Here is a 15090-nt window from a genome sequence, read left to right on the forward strand (position 1 = left end):
CGTCAGTGTGTTTATCTACTAAATATGTTTTAGATATTAGTGTCAAATTCATTGTTTAAACACGCCAACATTTTCAGTTTGCTAAAAAAAAAAAAAAAAATCAAGGGTGCCAATTTGGATTTAGCTCCAAAGAGATTTCCTCTCTCTGGTTGTCGGGTGGTCAAATCCAACTCTGACCAGCTGGGATGGAGGGATAATCTGTGTGTAAAAAAAAAAAGAAAAAAAGGTGGGGGTGGATCACTTGTTTTAATTACACACTCGCAGACACACAAACACACACACAGTCTTCCTCTCTCTCTTCCTGTCTTTCGCACTCTTACACACTTGCGTGCACACATGCATTAACACGTCCGCCATACGCACGCTATACTTTTCGACCATGGTAACAGACAGATGCTCGCTTTAAATTGAATTTGGGTTTTTATGCGTGAAGGGCCGGAAAAAAAATGTGACGTGACTGGATGTGACTTGGTAATTGATCTGATTTTTTTTTAAGCGTTGGGACATGTGGCGGAGATTAAAGCTTCATCATGGAGAGAAACTAAAATATTTTTTAAAAGATTAAAAAGGCACTATGTGTAATTACAAAATGCACAGCCACAGTAAGAATAAATAAATAAAAAAGAAGCGACGTCAACGTAATGCTTTAAAAATACTGACTGCATATGATGTGAACACCTAATACAAGGGACATATGATGAATATGGTACCAGTATATTCAAACATACATATATATAACAATAAATTTAAAAAAAGGTCATGACTCATGTTGTGTCTCATCATCATCATCGTCAGTCTTTAAGGTCAATCTTGGTTCTCCATTATTGGAGTACAAACATTTACACTTCAGCTGTTTTTAATGAATCTCTGACTTCTTGGTTTTGTGGTTTTTATGGAAGCCTGTGTCTGCCAAAAAAAAAAAAGAAAAAAAAAGAAAAAAAGCTATAAAAATTGAAAGAAAAACGTGAAAAATAAAAAGTTATGCTGGAAAAATTGATACACTGTGAGCAAATAATTGAGAAAATTATGAGCTCAAGCCGACCTTAAAGCTTTATTTAGTTATGGGAAAAGTTAAGTCACTTCAAAAGATCTTAAATAGTTGGTCGTCTTATCAAGCTTAACCCTTTTTTTCCTGGCATGGACTTTCTAAAGTCTGAAGTTTCTAAAGTTTTGCAGTGGTTAACTACATACTTTTTGTTGCCCCCATCCCATCGTTTTTAAAATGTGTTGCTGCCTTCAAATTGAAATTGAGCTAATATTTTTCATAAAACAGTTTAAATATCTGTTCCAACTTCTCTGGAATTAAAATTGTATATACTGCTTTTGGTATTTCCATGTTAAGCCTCAAAATACTTTAAATATGGGTATTTTTTTAATTACTTTCTTTCTTTCTAAAAGAAAATAGATCAAATTGTTCTATATGTGAAGTTGATTTTAAAACCTTCTTTAATGATCCTACAGACTTTGGGTGCCTTAAAAAAACTAAACAAAATAAACTTTATGGACTCAAACAGTCAGGTTTTTCGATAAAGATCCTCTTACCTAAAATCTGTTCACAGTGAGTTAGATTTTCTTACTTGATGTCCACACTGCAACACGTGTATTTTAGTAGTTTATCACCCAGTTTTACTGATATTGGAATACAAAGTTATAGCTAGCTTGCATGTTGTTGTAACTTTTTAGTCCTGAACCGAGTGGCTGTGGGTGACAGCAAAGTAAAAACCAAGGCTGGCTTTACTGAAAGGACTGAGAGACACATAAAGAACACAAACAAACAAAAGAAAACAAAAACAGAAAAGAGCGGAAATAGCCTTTTTAGGTACTGCGTCTGTCAGTCACCACATGTGCTGCAGGGTATTTACTTAGTCATGTTGGTTTATACTGCCCAGATGGCCTGATGAGGCACTATCTAATTACTTCTCCCATGGATCCTCTGCCTCTGATAAATACTTACTGAGCCATGACTGTTTCATATCCTTCACTGCCACCACCAGGGGGTTCATGCAACTACACATGAGTCTGAAGGATGAGCAGAATTAGTTTGGAAAGGAGACAAGGCCATCAACATGCAGTATTAATGAAAAATTAGAGAACATGTGATAAAGGTTTGGTGATTTACTATGGCCTTCTGATCACTTCTGCTTATCTTCTCGTCCTCCTCTTTATAAATTTATTTTTTTTGTTCATCCAAATGTTATGCTATTAATCATTTTCATACTACTGTCATTTAGGCTATAAACTACCCCTAAAGACGTATAACAGAGAGGGTTTTAATATTACTCTTTTACAGCTTGAATAAACTGGCAGAAACGTCTCTGGCTGCGTGTAATTGCTGTTTGCAGCAGACAGTAGAGGGCGGTAAAGCTGTCAACCCAACATATGCACCACGAAGAAGAGTCCGGAAGTTACTCTGCTGTGTTTGTCCGGCGCCCACTAGAAACGGTGAGGTGTTGAAGCGAGGGCTTGCTGTCAGCGTTACCCCAGCGGGAAGATTATTTTATGAGGGAGCCTTTCTGAGTGTCCGCTGAACAGCTGTAGCTCTTCAGGATAACAACATGGGTAAAAGTTAATTTTCTTTATCGGTTGTCTTTGTTTGTCTTGATGTCGTTAGCTTTTCCGCTAACGTTAACTTCCTCTCTTTGACTCATTGATACTAAAAGTCTCTAATTTTCCTGGGGATTTTCCCACACCTTTTCGATAGCTTATGAAAAAAAGAGTTGGAGAAATTAAACTGCACTTTGAAAAATCTTCAGTAAATTTCCTGCCGATAAATCAGAGAAGATGAAAGTTTTTTGGTTTGTTTTTGCTCGGCAGTACCCCTTCAGTCTTATTTTGTTCACATGAAAGATAACACATAAGAGAGATCCTAATTACACAGTAGTGTCATACACAGATAAGAAATTAAAGGGTGGACCAATCCTAAGCACACATTCAGATCACACATCACAAAGATAACACAAACTAGAAGCTCGAGGTGGGACTTACCAGACAGCCCACAATACAGTATTATCGATACTTAATTTACAAAACAATATTATTGTGATTTTTGACATTTTTGCAATATGCTGGGTATTGCAATGACATATATTGTCACTTATCATCTTTTTTCAACTGCCAATTATGTTCTTAAAGTTAAACTTTGTCATTATTTGTTTTGTCCAATGAGAAAAAATTATTTCACTTCCTTTTTTTCTTATGACAATAAGATTGTCAAGTGTACCAATACTGTCACTAAAACCTAAAACAATTCCATGCAATTAAGTTTCTGATAATACAGCTATTAACTGTGATAAATTGTGGGGAAATCACAGCTGTTGCTTACTGTATAGACAGAAATTTACGTTTAACTGTTTCCTTTGCGATCAGCAACCGTCCTGCTCTGTAGGAATATAACCAGAATACAATCAGCAGCCAGTGGACTCGGGTCCCCTTGAGTTGTGCTCACTGACAAAGGCTCATTCAGACTGATGGCAGCATGTTGGCAATCTGACACTTATTATTTAGAAACCTTCAATAATCTCTCTTAGTGATTGCTGTCAGTCCAAATCAGACTGCAACTGTTTGCAGATAGGTTGCCTCCTATCAGAACTGTGCAATCGCCTTGCGATCAAACATTGTCATGAGTGTGCCACACCTTAAAGCTCTGAACAAGCATTTAGTCACCATGAGTTGCAATTAGTCGCAGAATGTGAAAAAATTCAGTATAATCAGCAGGCAGGCAGAGATGGAGGATGGTATCCTATTTGCACATTTGTGACTGAGCTTGCGCTAAATTAGGAGGTAGCTTTCTTAAGCTAGACGTGTCCAATATTGGATGTTTTTTTTAATGGTTGAGCCGATTTCATTTAAGTTTGCTCAGCTAATATCTCAGGATAGTGGTGCATGAGATTAGGTCATGTTCATAGTACTCTCAGCGTATATACTGGCACGCAAAAATATTGTGATACTTTGGTGTTTTAATTTTTTTCTCCCCACAACTAATGGACTAATGGAAGCCTATTAAAATCTTTGTCACGTGTGGCTTCATTGACTGCTACCTGACACCATATTTTCTTCTTTTAAGAAGAACAAACAACCTAAAGAAAACTGAGTTTTTATGTACTGACACCTGTGTTTTTATGAATAGTTTTCTCATTCCAACTTTTCAAAGTGTAAAGAATATTGATGCTGTAGGAATTTCTACAGATTCAGTGACAGGATCAATGTACTGTTCTAGCACGTACAGAGGGGCCCTTGCCTCCATCATCGCTGAGGCTCTTGGTTCCACCACTGCGGGTGATGTCGGCTGTGATGTGGAAGGTGGTTCATCTGAAAATCATTAAGCATTATGGTAAAGTGGAGGAATTTGTGTCCTTGGTATCTGAAGCCATTCCCGACATCTTAACCAGCCATCAGGTGACACTGCTCACGCTGGGGTTGAGGGCAAAGGTAAGGAAACGTACTGTGGATTCAGTCTCCACATGTATCAGTCACATTTCTCTCATGTTAAAATTTCTTAGGCATTTGCATATTTGTCTGACTGTGGAATTTCTCATTTTACAAACTTACAAGGATTATGTTGGCTCATGCAGTTGTTAATCTAACAACAAAATAAAAGCAATGCATTGATCACAAACTCCAAGACTTTACTTTGTCTTGAAGATGATATGAGTAATAAATAGACATAATACTTTTTCTTAAATCTTTAGTGTCACATTTGTAGATACAGAGGTAGTTAAAGGCAAGTCTTTCTGTAAGTAGAAGAGAAAGAGGCAGCAGGTAGATTTCACTGTTTATATTTGATCTTTCACTGTTTGTCTGTTCTTAATGTCTCTTCCAGATGATATTGCAAATGTTAAACTCTGAGGATCTCGGAGGCATTAAAACACACTTGGGTGGCCTGCTGCAAACTCGCTCACGACAGGTGTGTAGCGCTTAACGTTCCCGGATGTTGGTTATTGGCTGATTTAGAAGCTCTGTTTGACTTTAACTGTGTTTATTTAACTCTGCAGGTCTATCCAGAAGGTAACCCTCTTGAAGCCAACATTGTCACATTTGTTCAGAGACTCCTGGACGACTCAGAAGGGAGAGAACACTTCCTCAAAGTGTGTCTCTGCTTTTGTCTTACAGTTAGTCTAAATATAAATAGGTATGGGTGTTTAATAATAATTTTTCGCCTGGTAGAATGTGTTTCCTGTGGCGTATGGGCCCGACTTTGACACAGCACTGGAAAAGCTTCTCTGTGACTTCTTCTCCAAACTGGAAGAGCTGCTGCCAGTACCAGACTTTAAACAGGTAGAGGTCCACAGTCTTTTACCTGTAAGAAAGGACTATTTTTAGGGCGTTTTCACAGATTAGCAGTCTAAGGCCTGTGCATTAAAATCATATTATTTATCTGATAAAGGCTGCTTTATGGATCAGTGATACACCAGCTGAGGTAGAGGAGTACATGGACTGTGTAACTGAAGCTGATGACATCAAAGTATTGCTCAGAACCAGACCTCGCAATAGTGAAATGGCCAAGATAGATTCGAGTGGTGAGTCTGTCTGCCTTTCTTTTCTCTTTCACATCACCCCGCAACCATAGTCAGACTAATGATGCTTAAGCCAGGGGTCTTTCCTGTTTAAAAGGGTTCTTCCTCCTCAGCATCACCAAGTGCTTGCACACAGAGAGCGACCTGATCATTAGGATTCTCTTCACTCTGTAGGATCTTTACCTGACAGTCTGTAATGGGTTCATAATGTATGCTACATACAGTATAACATGCCTTGAAATGACTGCTGTTGCTGAACTGATGCTCTATAAATAAAATTGAAACTTAATCAGAGTTATGCATTTGTCAGATGCAGTATTTCTATTGTAGGTCCTGTGATTGACATTGGGAGCTGTGTTTTGGATTTCTATAGCCAAATACATTCAGTTAATTGAAGAAGATAAAAAATGCATTGGTATTGGATGCAGTTTTTTTTATTGACCCTTTTCTTTTTGAATTCTTAATTCCTCTTTCAAACAGTGCCATCTCCCTCAGAGCAGCGGCTTTTTTCCTCGTTATCGCTCCCCGTCTCCCTGAGAGACAACAGCGCCAAAGATGTGGAATCAAATGCACAAACCTTCGAAAACCAAAGAGTGTCTGAAACAGCTGCCTTTCAAGAACCCAGAGATGGTGACATGTGGGATACAAGATGGCCACATGAGGAAGAGTCTCACAACGCAGAACAAGAGGCGGGAGGAAAAGACACCGACAGCATTCCTGACATACATGTTGTGGAGGAGTGTGGTGACCAAGCTACAACAACAACTCACCAAGCTCCCTCTTCATCTGCTGAGAGTCATGTGGTGTCCAGCTCTGTGATCGCCCCTCTCAGACAGAGAGTTGCACAGAAATGCACTCAGTGTGGGAAGTGCTACATTTACAGGTATGAACTCCTGGAGCATCAGCGGCTGCACACCGGAGAAAACCCTTACAAGTGCTCTCAGTGTGGGAAAGCTTTTCGGCGGAGCTCTGATCTATCAAGTCACAGGCGGACACAGTGCAGAAAAGCAGCGTACATTTGCATCAAATGCGGGAAAAGCTTTCAGTCTATGCAGGAAAAATTTAGACACCAGTGTGTTCATAGCATCCACAAGTTTGACTGTCCTTACTGTGGGAAAAGTTTTAAGAAAATGTACCTGCTGGCTAAGCACAAGCTGACTCACAACCAGAACCGCATTTTCACATGCAGACAGTGCGGGGAGGTATACCCGGGTATGAGCGAGCTAAGATCACATCAAAAGATTCATCCTCCTCAGCTGTCCAATCAGTGCCAGCAGTGCGGGAAGTTTTTCAGCTCGGCTGCGTGTTTGACCGCTCACCAGCTACGCCACACACAGCAGAGGACGCAGATTTGCACACGCTGCGGCAAAGCCTTCAAGAGCAAGCACGATCTGAGCCTTCACATGCGCAGTCATACAGGCGAGAGGCCCTTTCAGTGCACCTACTGCGGGAAGCGTTTCTCCGTGTCGGGAAACTTGAACGTACACATAAGGATTCACACAGGAGAGAAACCGTACCTGTGCTCCGACTGTGGCAAGGCTTTCATTTCGGCCGGAGAGCTGCAGATACACAGGCGCACCCACACGGGGGAAAAGCCGTACAAGTGCTCGGTGTGCGGGAGAGGATTCACCATGGCGAGCAAAGTGACACTCCACATGCGTGTTCACACTGGGGAACGCCCCTATGAGTGCTCTGAATGCGGGAAAGGCTTTTCACGTGGCAGCGAACTGAAAAAACACACAATGAGCCATGCAGGAGTCCGGCCCTACGCCTGTCAGCTGTGTGCAAAAACGTACACGTGCCACAGTCACCTGAAAAGACACTTAAAATCTCACAGTGTAGTCCAGTCTCAGACCCTCTGATTCTACTGACTATCAAATGGTGTTTTGGCATTGATGATGTCTTTGTGCAGTGACACTGTGCACACTATTGCTGACTTCATGCACTGCACCATAGGATTTGGACTTTGTTTTCTTCTTTTTTTTACAGACTAATTCCTTATCCTCCATTTAAAATGTCACCTTCAAGTGCAGCTTTTGGTCCTGACATACAGATGTTTTGTTGTGTTGTTTTTGTTTATTTTGTTTTCTGATGTCCTAAAATGTAATTTTGAAATCATCCAAGAAAACAGTGTCCTTCTGTGTTTATTAGTGCCTGTATTTTTTTTTCTTTTTTCTTTTCTTCCTTCTATGAGGTAACACTTACTGGTAAATAGTGCTGCTCCAGTGACACTGTTCAATATTGTAAACACAGAATAAACTAGATAATTGCCACCTATTTGTACTATTTGTTGCTCTACAAGGGCCTGATATCCACTTATGAGGACCTTATACTGTCACTGTTCTATTGAAATTTAAAAAGAATATCTTCATATGTGGATCTCATTTTCCTCCAAAACAAAAATAAGGTAACCCCCCCCCCAAAACTGGTAATTCTTTGTTTTTACATTCATCAGCCCAAATAGCAAAGAGAAATTAAAAATACTTGCAATGAAAGAGTTCGGGTCTTAGGAGGTTAAACATCCTGCTGTGGTTGTTTCTCTGTTTAAAATAATAAAGTCACACCGCCGAAACAAATGAAAAATTACGTTTAGTTGAAAGTAAAAAGTTAATTTCTAACTCTTATTCCAAAGCTGAAATGGCAGTAGTTTTTTAATTACTTTGTTTACTGTATTTTTATTTTTTTAGTTGTTGATTCTTTTTTTTTTTTTTTTTTACACTTTACGTTGTAACGTCTGTTCCGAACTTAAAATATGAGCATAACAACAGTGTACGAACTGTGTAATAAAATACAGTTGAGCCAGGTCTTTACGCTACCCTTTATTATTTAGATTTTTCGGAGGCGTGGTGCGTTTACAAAAGTAAATGGGACTCGTTGTGTACGGGCTGCCCCGTAAAACAAAACGAACCTCCCTGATGAACCAACTGGCCCAACGCTCCCCGTGATATGAACGGCGTGCTTCAGGAAGAAGTTGGCGCCTGAAGCCGTATATTCGGTTAGCTACTACATTAGCCGATATTATGAACAAATTAGCTGTTCATGTTGCGTTTTCCTTCCATCGTTGCTAATGAATTCCACAATGAATGATATGGGTAAGCGTTACCTCGTGGACTGCAACAACATGTTGTTTTTTCGCTTGTTATGTGGTTAGCAGACTAGCCAAAGAGAAGGATTACTGGGAGCTGAGGAGGCCTCGACTAATCTCTGGAACAAGAATTGTTTTGCTCTCTGTTAAGCCGGGTTTTGCCCTGTAGCCAGCACGTTAGCTGATGCTCTAGATATGGAAGAAACAGTGGGGATTGTCCGCGTTTCCAAACATTTTATTTGCACGAAAAGGCTTGCTTCACTGTATCAAATGCGGTTAAAAAATCGGTCTATTAACAGGCATTAATAACGCGATTCCTTTTAAATGAAGTAACTAGCGTTAAGCTACCAGTTAGCTGTTTACCCATCTAACCTGCTCATGCCTCCGTAATAAACTAACATCGCCTCTTTGTCTTTGTGGTTAATTTAGTGTAAAACAACTGAATTTTATCCTATTTATGCACACAAACCTGCTGCTTTAGGCTAAGGACGGACTGTAGTACTGTATTTCTGCAGCTCATGGATGGACAGTAGCGATGGTGAACAGACGGTGCTGACTTCAGTGGTTTTATTGTACAAAAAACAATATCTCCCACTCATTTACCTTCTTCCTATTGATATATTTAAGTCACGATCAACTGTTTACATTAATAACATTTAATCTAGCCTTTGAAACAACGAAGGGGATCTCTGTTCTGCATCAAAATTAAATATTCTCATGTAAACTCGGGCCCACAGAGGTGTACCAGGTTCTTAATTAACCTGACTGACAGCCTGTTTGACCCAGTCTGTTTTCTCTCCAAAGAATTCAGTGTTCCCCTGTCTTCGCTGGCTCTCCTGGTCCCACCACTCCGGCTGATGTCTGCTGTGATGTGGGAAGTGGTGCGCCAGCGGAACATAAAGCACTATGGGAAACTGGAGGAGTTTGTGTCCATGGTAACAGATGCAGTTCCTGAACTGATGAGTAAGAGGGAAGGGAGACTTCTCTCACTGGGTCTGAGAGCAAGGGTAAGTGAAATGTCTGGATCGCATGACATGTGTAAACGGTGCTATTCAAATGAGACGAGGATGCGAGGCACGCGTTAATATTATAAACTACGCTTCTTCTAGACAACTCTTGAACTGCTGCGTTCTGAACACCCTGAAGATCTCAAGGCGGTTCAGAGCCACCTTAACCGAATCCAATCTTCCTGCATCGAGGAGGTGGGTGAGCCTGTTAGCGTATTTTAATTTGGAATATATAAATGGCTAATTTGTAAAATCAAAAAATGATGAAAACATAACTGTTTTCAGGATTGTTCAAACAAATTGATTTTTTTAAAGAAGTAATACAACAGTAATAATGAAAATAATTATTAGCTGTAGACCAATGACCTCTCCTGTGGTTATCTAGACCAATGATCCTGTAATTGAAGCACCAGAGGCAAACTTTATGAAGTTGGTGCAAGGCCTCATTGAAGACACGGATGGCAGAGAACACTTTCTCAAGGTAAAGTTGGGACTGACAGTGCGTGAATCACGTTTAAAAATGTGATTATAATAACACGTGTAAAGGGATGAGGTTATATGTTGACAGTGCAGATCTTTTTTTTTTCTTCTTTTTTTTCCCCATGTGGCAGAATGTGTTTCCTGTGGAGTACGGCCCTGACTTTGATACGGCGCTCGAGACCCTAGTTTGTGAGTTTTTCACAAGACTCGAGGAGCTGCTGCCAATACCAGATTTCAAACAGGTACAGAGAGGATCTTTTTAAGATGATAAAATAAAGGAGCGCTTTCAAATGTGCTTTTTTTGTGCATGTGTCTCACAGACTGCATCCTGGATTAGCGCGGCCCCTTCAGTCCTAGAGGAGTATATGCAGTGCGTGTCCAACGGAGAGGACCTTAAATTTCTTCTCCAGAGTAAACAGTGCCACGGGAAATTAGCAAAGAGCAGCGTTGGTATGCATATACTAGTCAGTGCATCTTCTTTTATTTCAAGATGTGGGACTGTATTAATATTTGTTTCCTGTTTCTTTTCCTGCAGCTCCATTTCAGTCAGATGATCTTCTGATCCCCTCGCTGTCTCTCCCTCCATCTCTGGAAGTAGCCATCGCTTCCCACCCGAGCGCTTGTGATGATGAAAATAATGACGTCCCTCAGATTGTCATGTTTGACGAAGAGCTATCCACAAACCCTTCCACCTCAGCTGACTTTCCCGAATCTCCAAAACGGGCCGATGTTACTTCGTCTCCACGCAGGAGACAGCAGTCAGGAATCCATAAATGCCCCGAGTGCGACAAGTGCTTCAAGCATCACTCTGTCCTCATTGAACATCAGAGAGTCCACAGCGGGCTGCAGCCCTACAACTGCTCTGAGTGCGGGAGGGCTTTCCGAACAGCCACTCTGCTCGCTGGACACAGGCTGCGGAAATGCAAAAATGCGGCATATCTTTGCATCAAATGCGGGAACAGTTTTCCAACGTCGTTGGACAAATTCAGACATCATTGCCCGAAACGGGGACGTAACTACGACTGCGGGCAGTGTGGAAAGAGTTTTCCAAAGTCCAGCAGCCTGAAGGAACATCTGCTAACTCATGTTCAAAGCCGCCTTTTCAAGTGTAGCCACTGCGGGATTGGTTTTTCAGGAATAGGTGACCTGAAGTACCATCAGCGAGTCGATCATGAGAAGCCTTATCAGTGTAAGCAATGTGGAAAGAGCTTCATCTCCTCAAAGAGTCTGGACAAACACCAACAAAGGCATGAAGAGGTTGGTGAAATGGACACCCTCAAGTTAATGAGTGGAGATAAACACAGGAAAAGTGGCTCGAGCCATCGGACATCAGTGTCTCTTTCCTCCAGGAAGAGGTCTGTCAAAGCAGTCTACCAGCGAGGAAGAGTCACCCATAACTGTCCGCTGTGTGGCAGGAGCTTCAAATATCGCTTTGAGTTTCTTGAACACCAGAGGTTCCACACAGCTGTGAAGCCTTACAAATGCTCTCAGTGTGGAAAAGCCTTCCGCACTGAGGCTCACCTGTCTGGGCACAGGAAGAGGAAGTGTAAAAACGCCGCCCACATTTGCACCAAGTGTGGGTGCCAGTTCAGGTCCATGCACGAGCGCGTCAGACACCAGTGTGTCCAATTGCTGACGAAATATGAATGCTCTCATTGCGGGAAGACCTTCAAGATGGCTCATCTGCTGAGGAACCATCAGATGAGTGAACATCAGCTCCCCTACAGCCCCAACCACCGCTTCAGGTGTAGATACTGTAACGAGACCTTTCCTGGGATCAGCGAGCTCAAGTACCATCAGAGGGTTGACCACGAGAAACCGTATCAGTGTCAGGAATGCGGCAAATGTTTCCTCTCCGAAAAATGCCTGGCCAATCACGAGCTCCGCCACAACGACGACAGACCGGAGAGCTGCCTGGTGTGCGGGCGCGGCTTCAGAAACCGCTACGATTTGAAGCAGCACATGCGCACTCACACGGGAGAGCGGCCCTACCAGTGCACTCACTGCTCGCAGTGCTTCTCCACGGCCGGAGGACTGAGGAGTCACACCAGGGTTCACACGGGCGAGAAACCGCACGTTTGCCCAGACTGCGGGAAGGCTTTCTCCCAGATGGGGGCGATGCGCACGCACAGGCTCACTCACACGGGAGAGAGGCCGTTCAAGTGCACGGTCTGTGGCAAAGGTTTCACAATGGCGCACAAAGTCACAGTTCACATGCGCGTGCACACGGGGGAGCGGCCATACGTGTGCTCCCAGTGTGGGAAGGCCTTCTCGGACGGAAGCGTGTTGAAGCAGCACATGCTGAACCACTCGGGGGTGCGACCGTATCGCTGCCAGATCTGCCCCAAGACTTACACCTGTCTGAACCACCTGAGGAGGCACCTGAAAAGCCACTCGAACATGAGCTGAAGCAGGCATGAAGGAAAACTGACATTATCTAAGAAACTTTCAATGGACCAACTAAACCAAGCAATACGGGAATGATGCCGATTGGCTGTTGTAGAAAGTGAGGCGAGGAGATTCGGCTCCTGTTCTTCATCCATTAGTTCGAGATTGTTCCAACCAGCACAAACAAATTCTTCCCTCTTTTCCCATCTGCTTTGGTTGTTTTGTTTTGTTTTGTTTCTTTGTATATCAGTTTCTCATGCGTGAATGCAATGAGATGTTAGTTGGAACTTACTTTTCCAGAGCTCCCTAATAGTTACAGAGATAAATATTTGTCTGAACTTCTGATTATTGATCCTGATTCTTAGTGTCGTGCTACAGTTGGTTGTGACAGTTGTTAGACCCAGCTCTCGATCACCGCATTTGTGAAAATGATGAGGTTACTGTGATTAACTGACCGGGGCAGACTGCAGCTCTGTTGATGATAAGATTCAATGCTGGCTCCTAAACATCACAATCCCCCCTGCAGCTAAGCTGACAGTTAAGTTGGATGACAAAGCATAGATATAAAGGGTTCAGCAGAGATTCGTTGCTACGTTGCACATTTGAGAGCACAGGGGCATAAATCCCTCTTCGGAGCTGGAGCCAAATGACTTTAAGCCAGGAAATTTGACTCACATGTTGGCCCTTTGTATTTGTTAACTTAGTTTGGGTTTGGGTTTAAATTGGCCTTTTTTTTGTTTTTACAATTGTAATCACACAGAAGCTTCTCCTCCCTTTCCTAAGTCATGAGTAACCGCCATGTCTAATATATATTGGTTGTCTAATAAGAAGCAGTCGTAGGAATGCCAGAGACCAAAAGGGCAAATGTGATTATTTGAGATTGCAGTTTGTCGTACGAGGGATGTAATTTTTAGGAGGCAAGACTCAGTTGTTTAGTAAATGTTTGCAGTAAAAGCTAGAGTAAATACTGAACAGAGCTGCAGCAGAGTCGGGTCCTGTGTGGATTGTCAGTGCTTTCTTGGCTAATGTTAGGAGTCAGCTAAGAATGTGCCATGTGAAGTGTCACCTCAGGTGCTACCAGAGCATTTAACCATTATATCTGGTCTACACAAACACCAGCTCTGCTTCACATGGATCAGGGGAGACGGGTAAAAGGAGTTCAGAGAATATTTTGTCACTGAGATGATTGGGGTGGGGGGCATGTGCTGTATGTCTGAAGTGGATGAAGATATATTTTGGGAAAAGGAGGTAAAAGTTGCAGAGGTGGAAAAAAATGTTCTCTGTAAATATGCTGGATGACAAATAAGTGTGAGTGTGTAAAAGTTAAAAAGCCCATTTTCTTTTTGTTGTTTTGTTTTTTTCTCCTTAAGCCTTTTGTATTCTCTCTGTGGTTTGAAAGGTTTGTGAATTTCAGATTAAATTCCCTTCGTTACTCCTTATGCCTGTTAAGTTTTTTTTTTCTTTCTCAGAAAAACAAAAGGTAGGCTGTATTAGACTTCAGTTTCACTAGATGGCAGTAGGTGATTATTAAGCAGTTTCCCATGCACTGATGTGTGTTAGTTAACCAGCAGAGCTGATATAATGACTGTCTTTATCATCAAATTAGTTTTTTTGTCAGGAAAACAAATACAGCTTTGCAGCTGTGGCCCATGTCCCCTTTATCTGCTTTCTTTGGCATGGCTTGGAAGTTTGATTAAAGCACAGTTTCTTCCCGTTTCCTCATTTCCTCACTGGGGTTCCGCCATTTCTGAAGTGTTTAAAGGCGGCGTAAAAAGCATCACCACATTTTTATCTAGATTTTAAATTCAATTCTCTACTTTGCGTCCAGCTAAAATAAAGCTGGATTCGGACCACTACTGTTCCCAGTTTTGTGTTTTAACTTGAAATTCAGGCAAACATGATGTGTCATTATGTAAGAGACGCATTACCATTCATTTCTTCCATCTGTGCTGAGTTTTATGGGATTGTTTTTTTCTTTTAGGAAAAAAAAGAAGCTCTGTTTGTCTTTTTTCAACTTCAGTTTTGTTCTTACTCCCCATCCCAGTTACATCTCATCCATGCTCACTCGTCCATAGCAACCTTTGAGTTTTATTCTCTCTCAAAACAAACCCATTTCTCTGCCATTCACAGGGAGGTGCAACCACCAAAGTTGGCTGTGGTAATGACTTAAATGTTGCAAGATGTTAGCATCTTCTGGCTGGAGGTACGTTGGCTGCCTTTCTTCTAGCTTACTAAGAAATCCTACTGATTTCCTGTGAACATTGGTCTTCTCTGGAAGCACCCCGAGCCTCTCGTCTTCTGTTTCTTCACATGTATAGCTTAATCTTTTGCTTCTAGTGAATGAAACAGATTTCAGTCCAGCTTGTCAGCTTCACAAATATCGGGTGGGGGGGGGTTGTGTAACTCACAAAAACAAAGCTTAAAGCAGAGCTCTGTTGGTACATTCCTCTGAGTTTTATTATGGAATAATGTATTCCTGATGAAGGCACGTATTGTGACATCTTTAAATGCATGCATCACGCTTCATGCCGAGCACCACATCTGCCAAAAAATCCTACAGATTTACAATGAGAGCCTGCTAATAAATACAGATCATAACCAGATGTGTCCCCCGTCT

The 15090-nt window shown here is 41.8% G+C and overlaps 2 protein-coding genes across 3 annotated transcripts; both read left to right on the forward strand.

Annotated features, from left to right (window-relative positions):
• Positions 1-2406: 2406 nt before the first annotated feature.
• LOC134616826 (zinc finger protein ZFMSA12A-like) lies at positions 2407-8164 on the forward strand. Its single transcript, XM_063461842.1, has 7 exons — positions 2407-2559; positions 4217-4428; positions 4820-4903; positions 4992-5084; positions 5164-5274; positions 5384-5516; positions 5994-8164. The coding sequence occupies exons 1-7, from the start codon at positions 2556-2558 to the stop codon at positions 7373-7375; spliced, it is 2019 nt and encodes a 672-aa protein (XP_063317912.1). The 5' UTR covers positions 2407-2555; the 3' UTR covers positions 7376-8164.
• A 270-nt stretch (positions 8165-8434) lies between these two features.
• LOC134617068 (zinc finger protein 345-like) lies at positions 8435-13912 on the forward strand. 2 transcript variants are annotated; one of them, XM_063462234.1, is made up of 7 exons: positions 8435-8605; positions 9403-9605; positions 9708-9800; positions 9991-10086; positions 10217-10327; positions 10406-10535; positions 10621-13912. In XM_063462234.1, exons 1-7 carry the CDS (start codon positions 8581-8583, stop codon positions 12492-12494), a joined length of 2532 nt encoding a protein of 843 aa, XP_063318304.1. In that variant the 5' UTR covers positions 8435-8580; the 3' UTR covers positions 12495-13912. The 2 variants fall into 2 exon arrangements, with proteins under 2 accessions (XP_063318304.1, XP_063318305.1); XM_063462235.1 differs by lacking the exon at positions 8435-8605 and adding an exon at positions 8736-9147.
• The last annotated feature ends 1178 nt before the right edge of the window (positions 13913-15090 follow it).

Source organism: Pelmatolapia mariae, linkage group LG18 (genome assembly GCF_036321145.2).
Source record: "Pelmatolapia mariae isolate MD_Pm_ZW linkage group LG18, Pm_UMD_F_2, whole genome shotgun sequence".
Taxonomy (NCBI): Eukaryota; Metazoa; Chordata; class Actinopteri; order Cichliformes; family Cichlidae; genus Pelmatolapia; species Pelmatolapia mariae.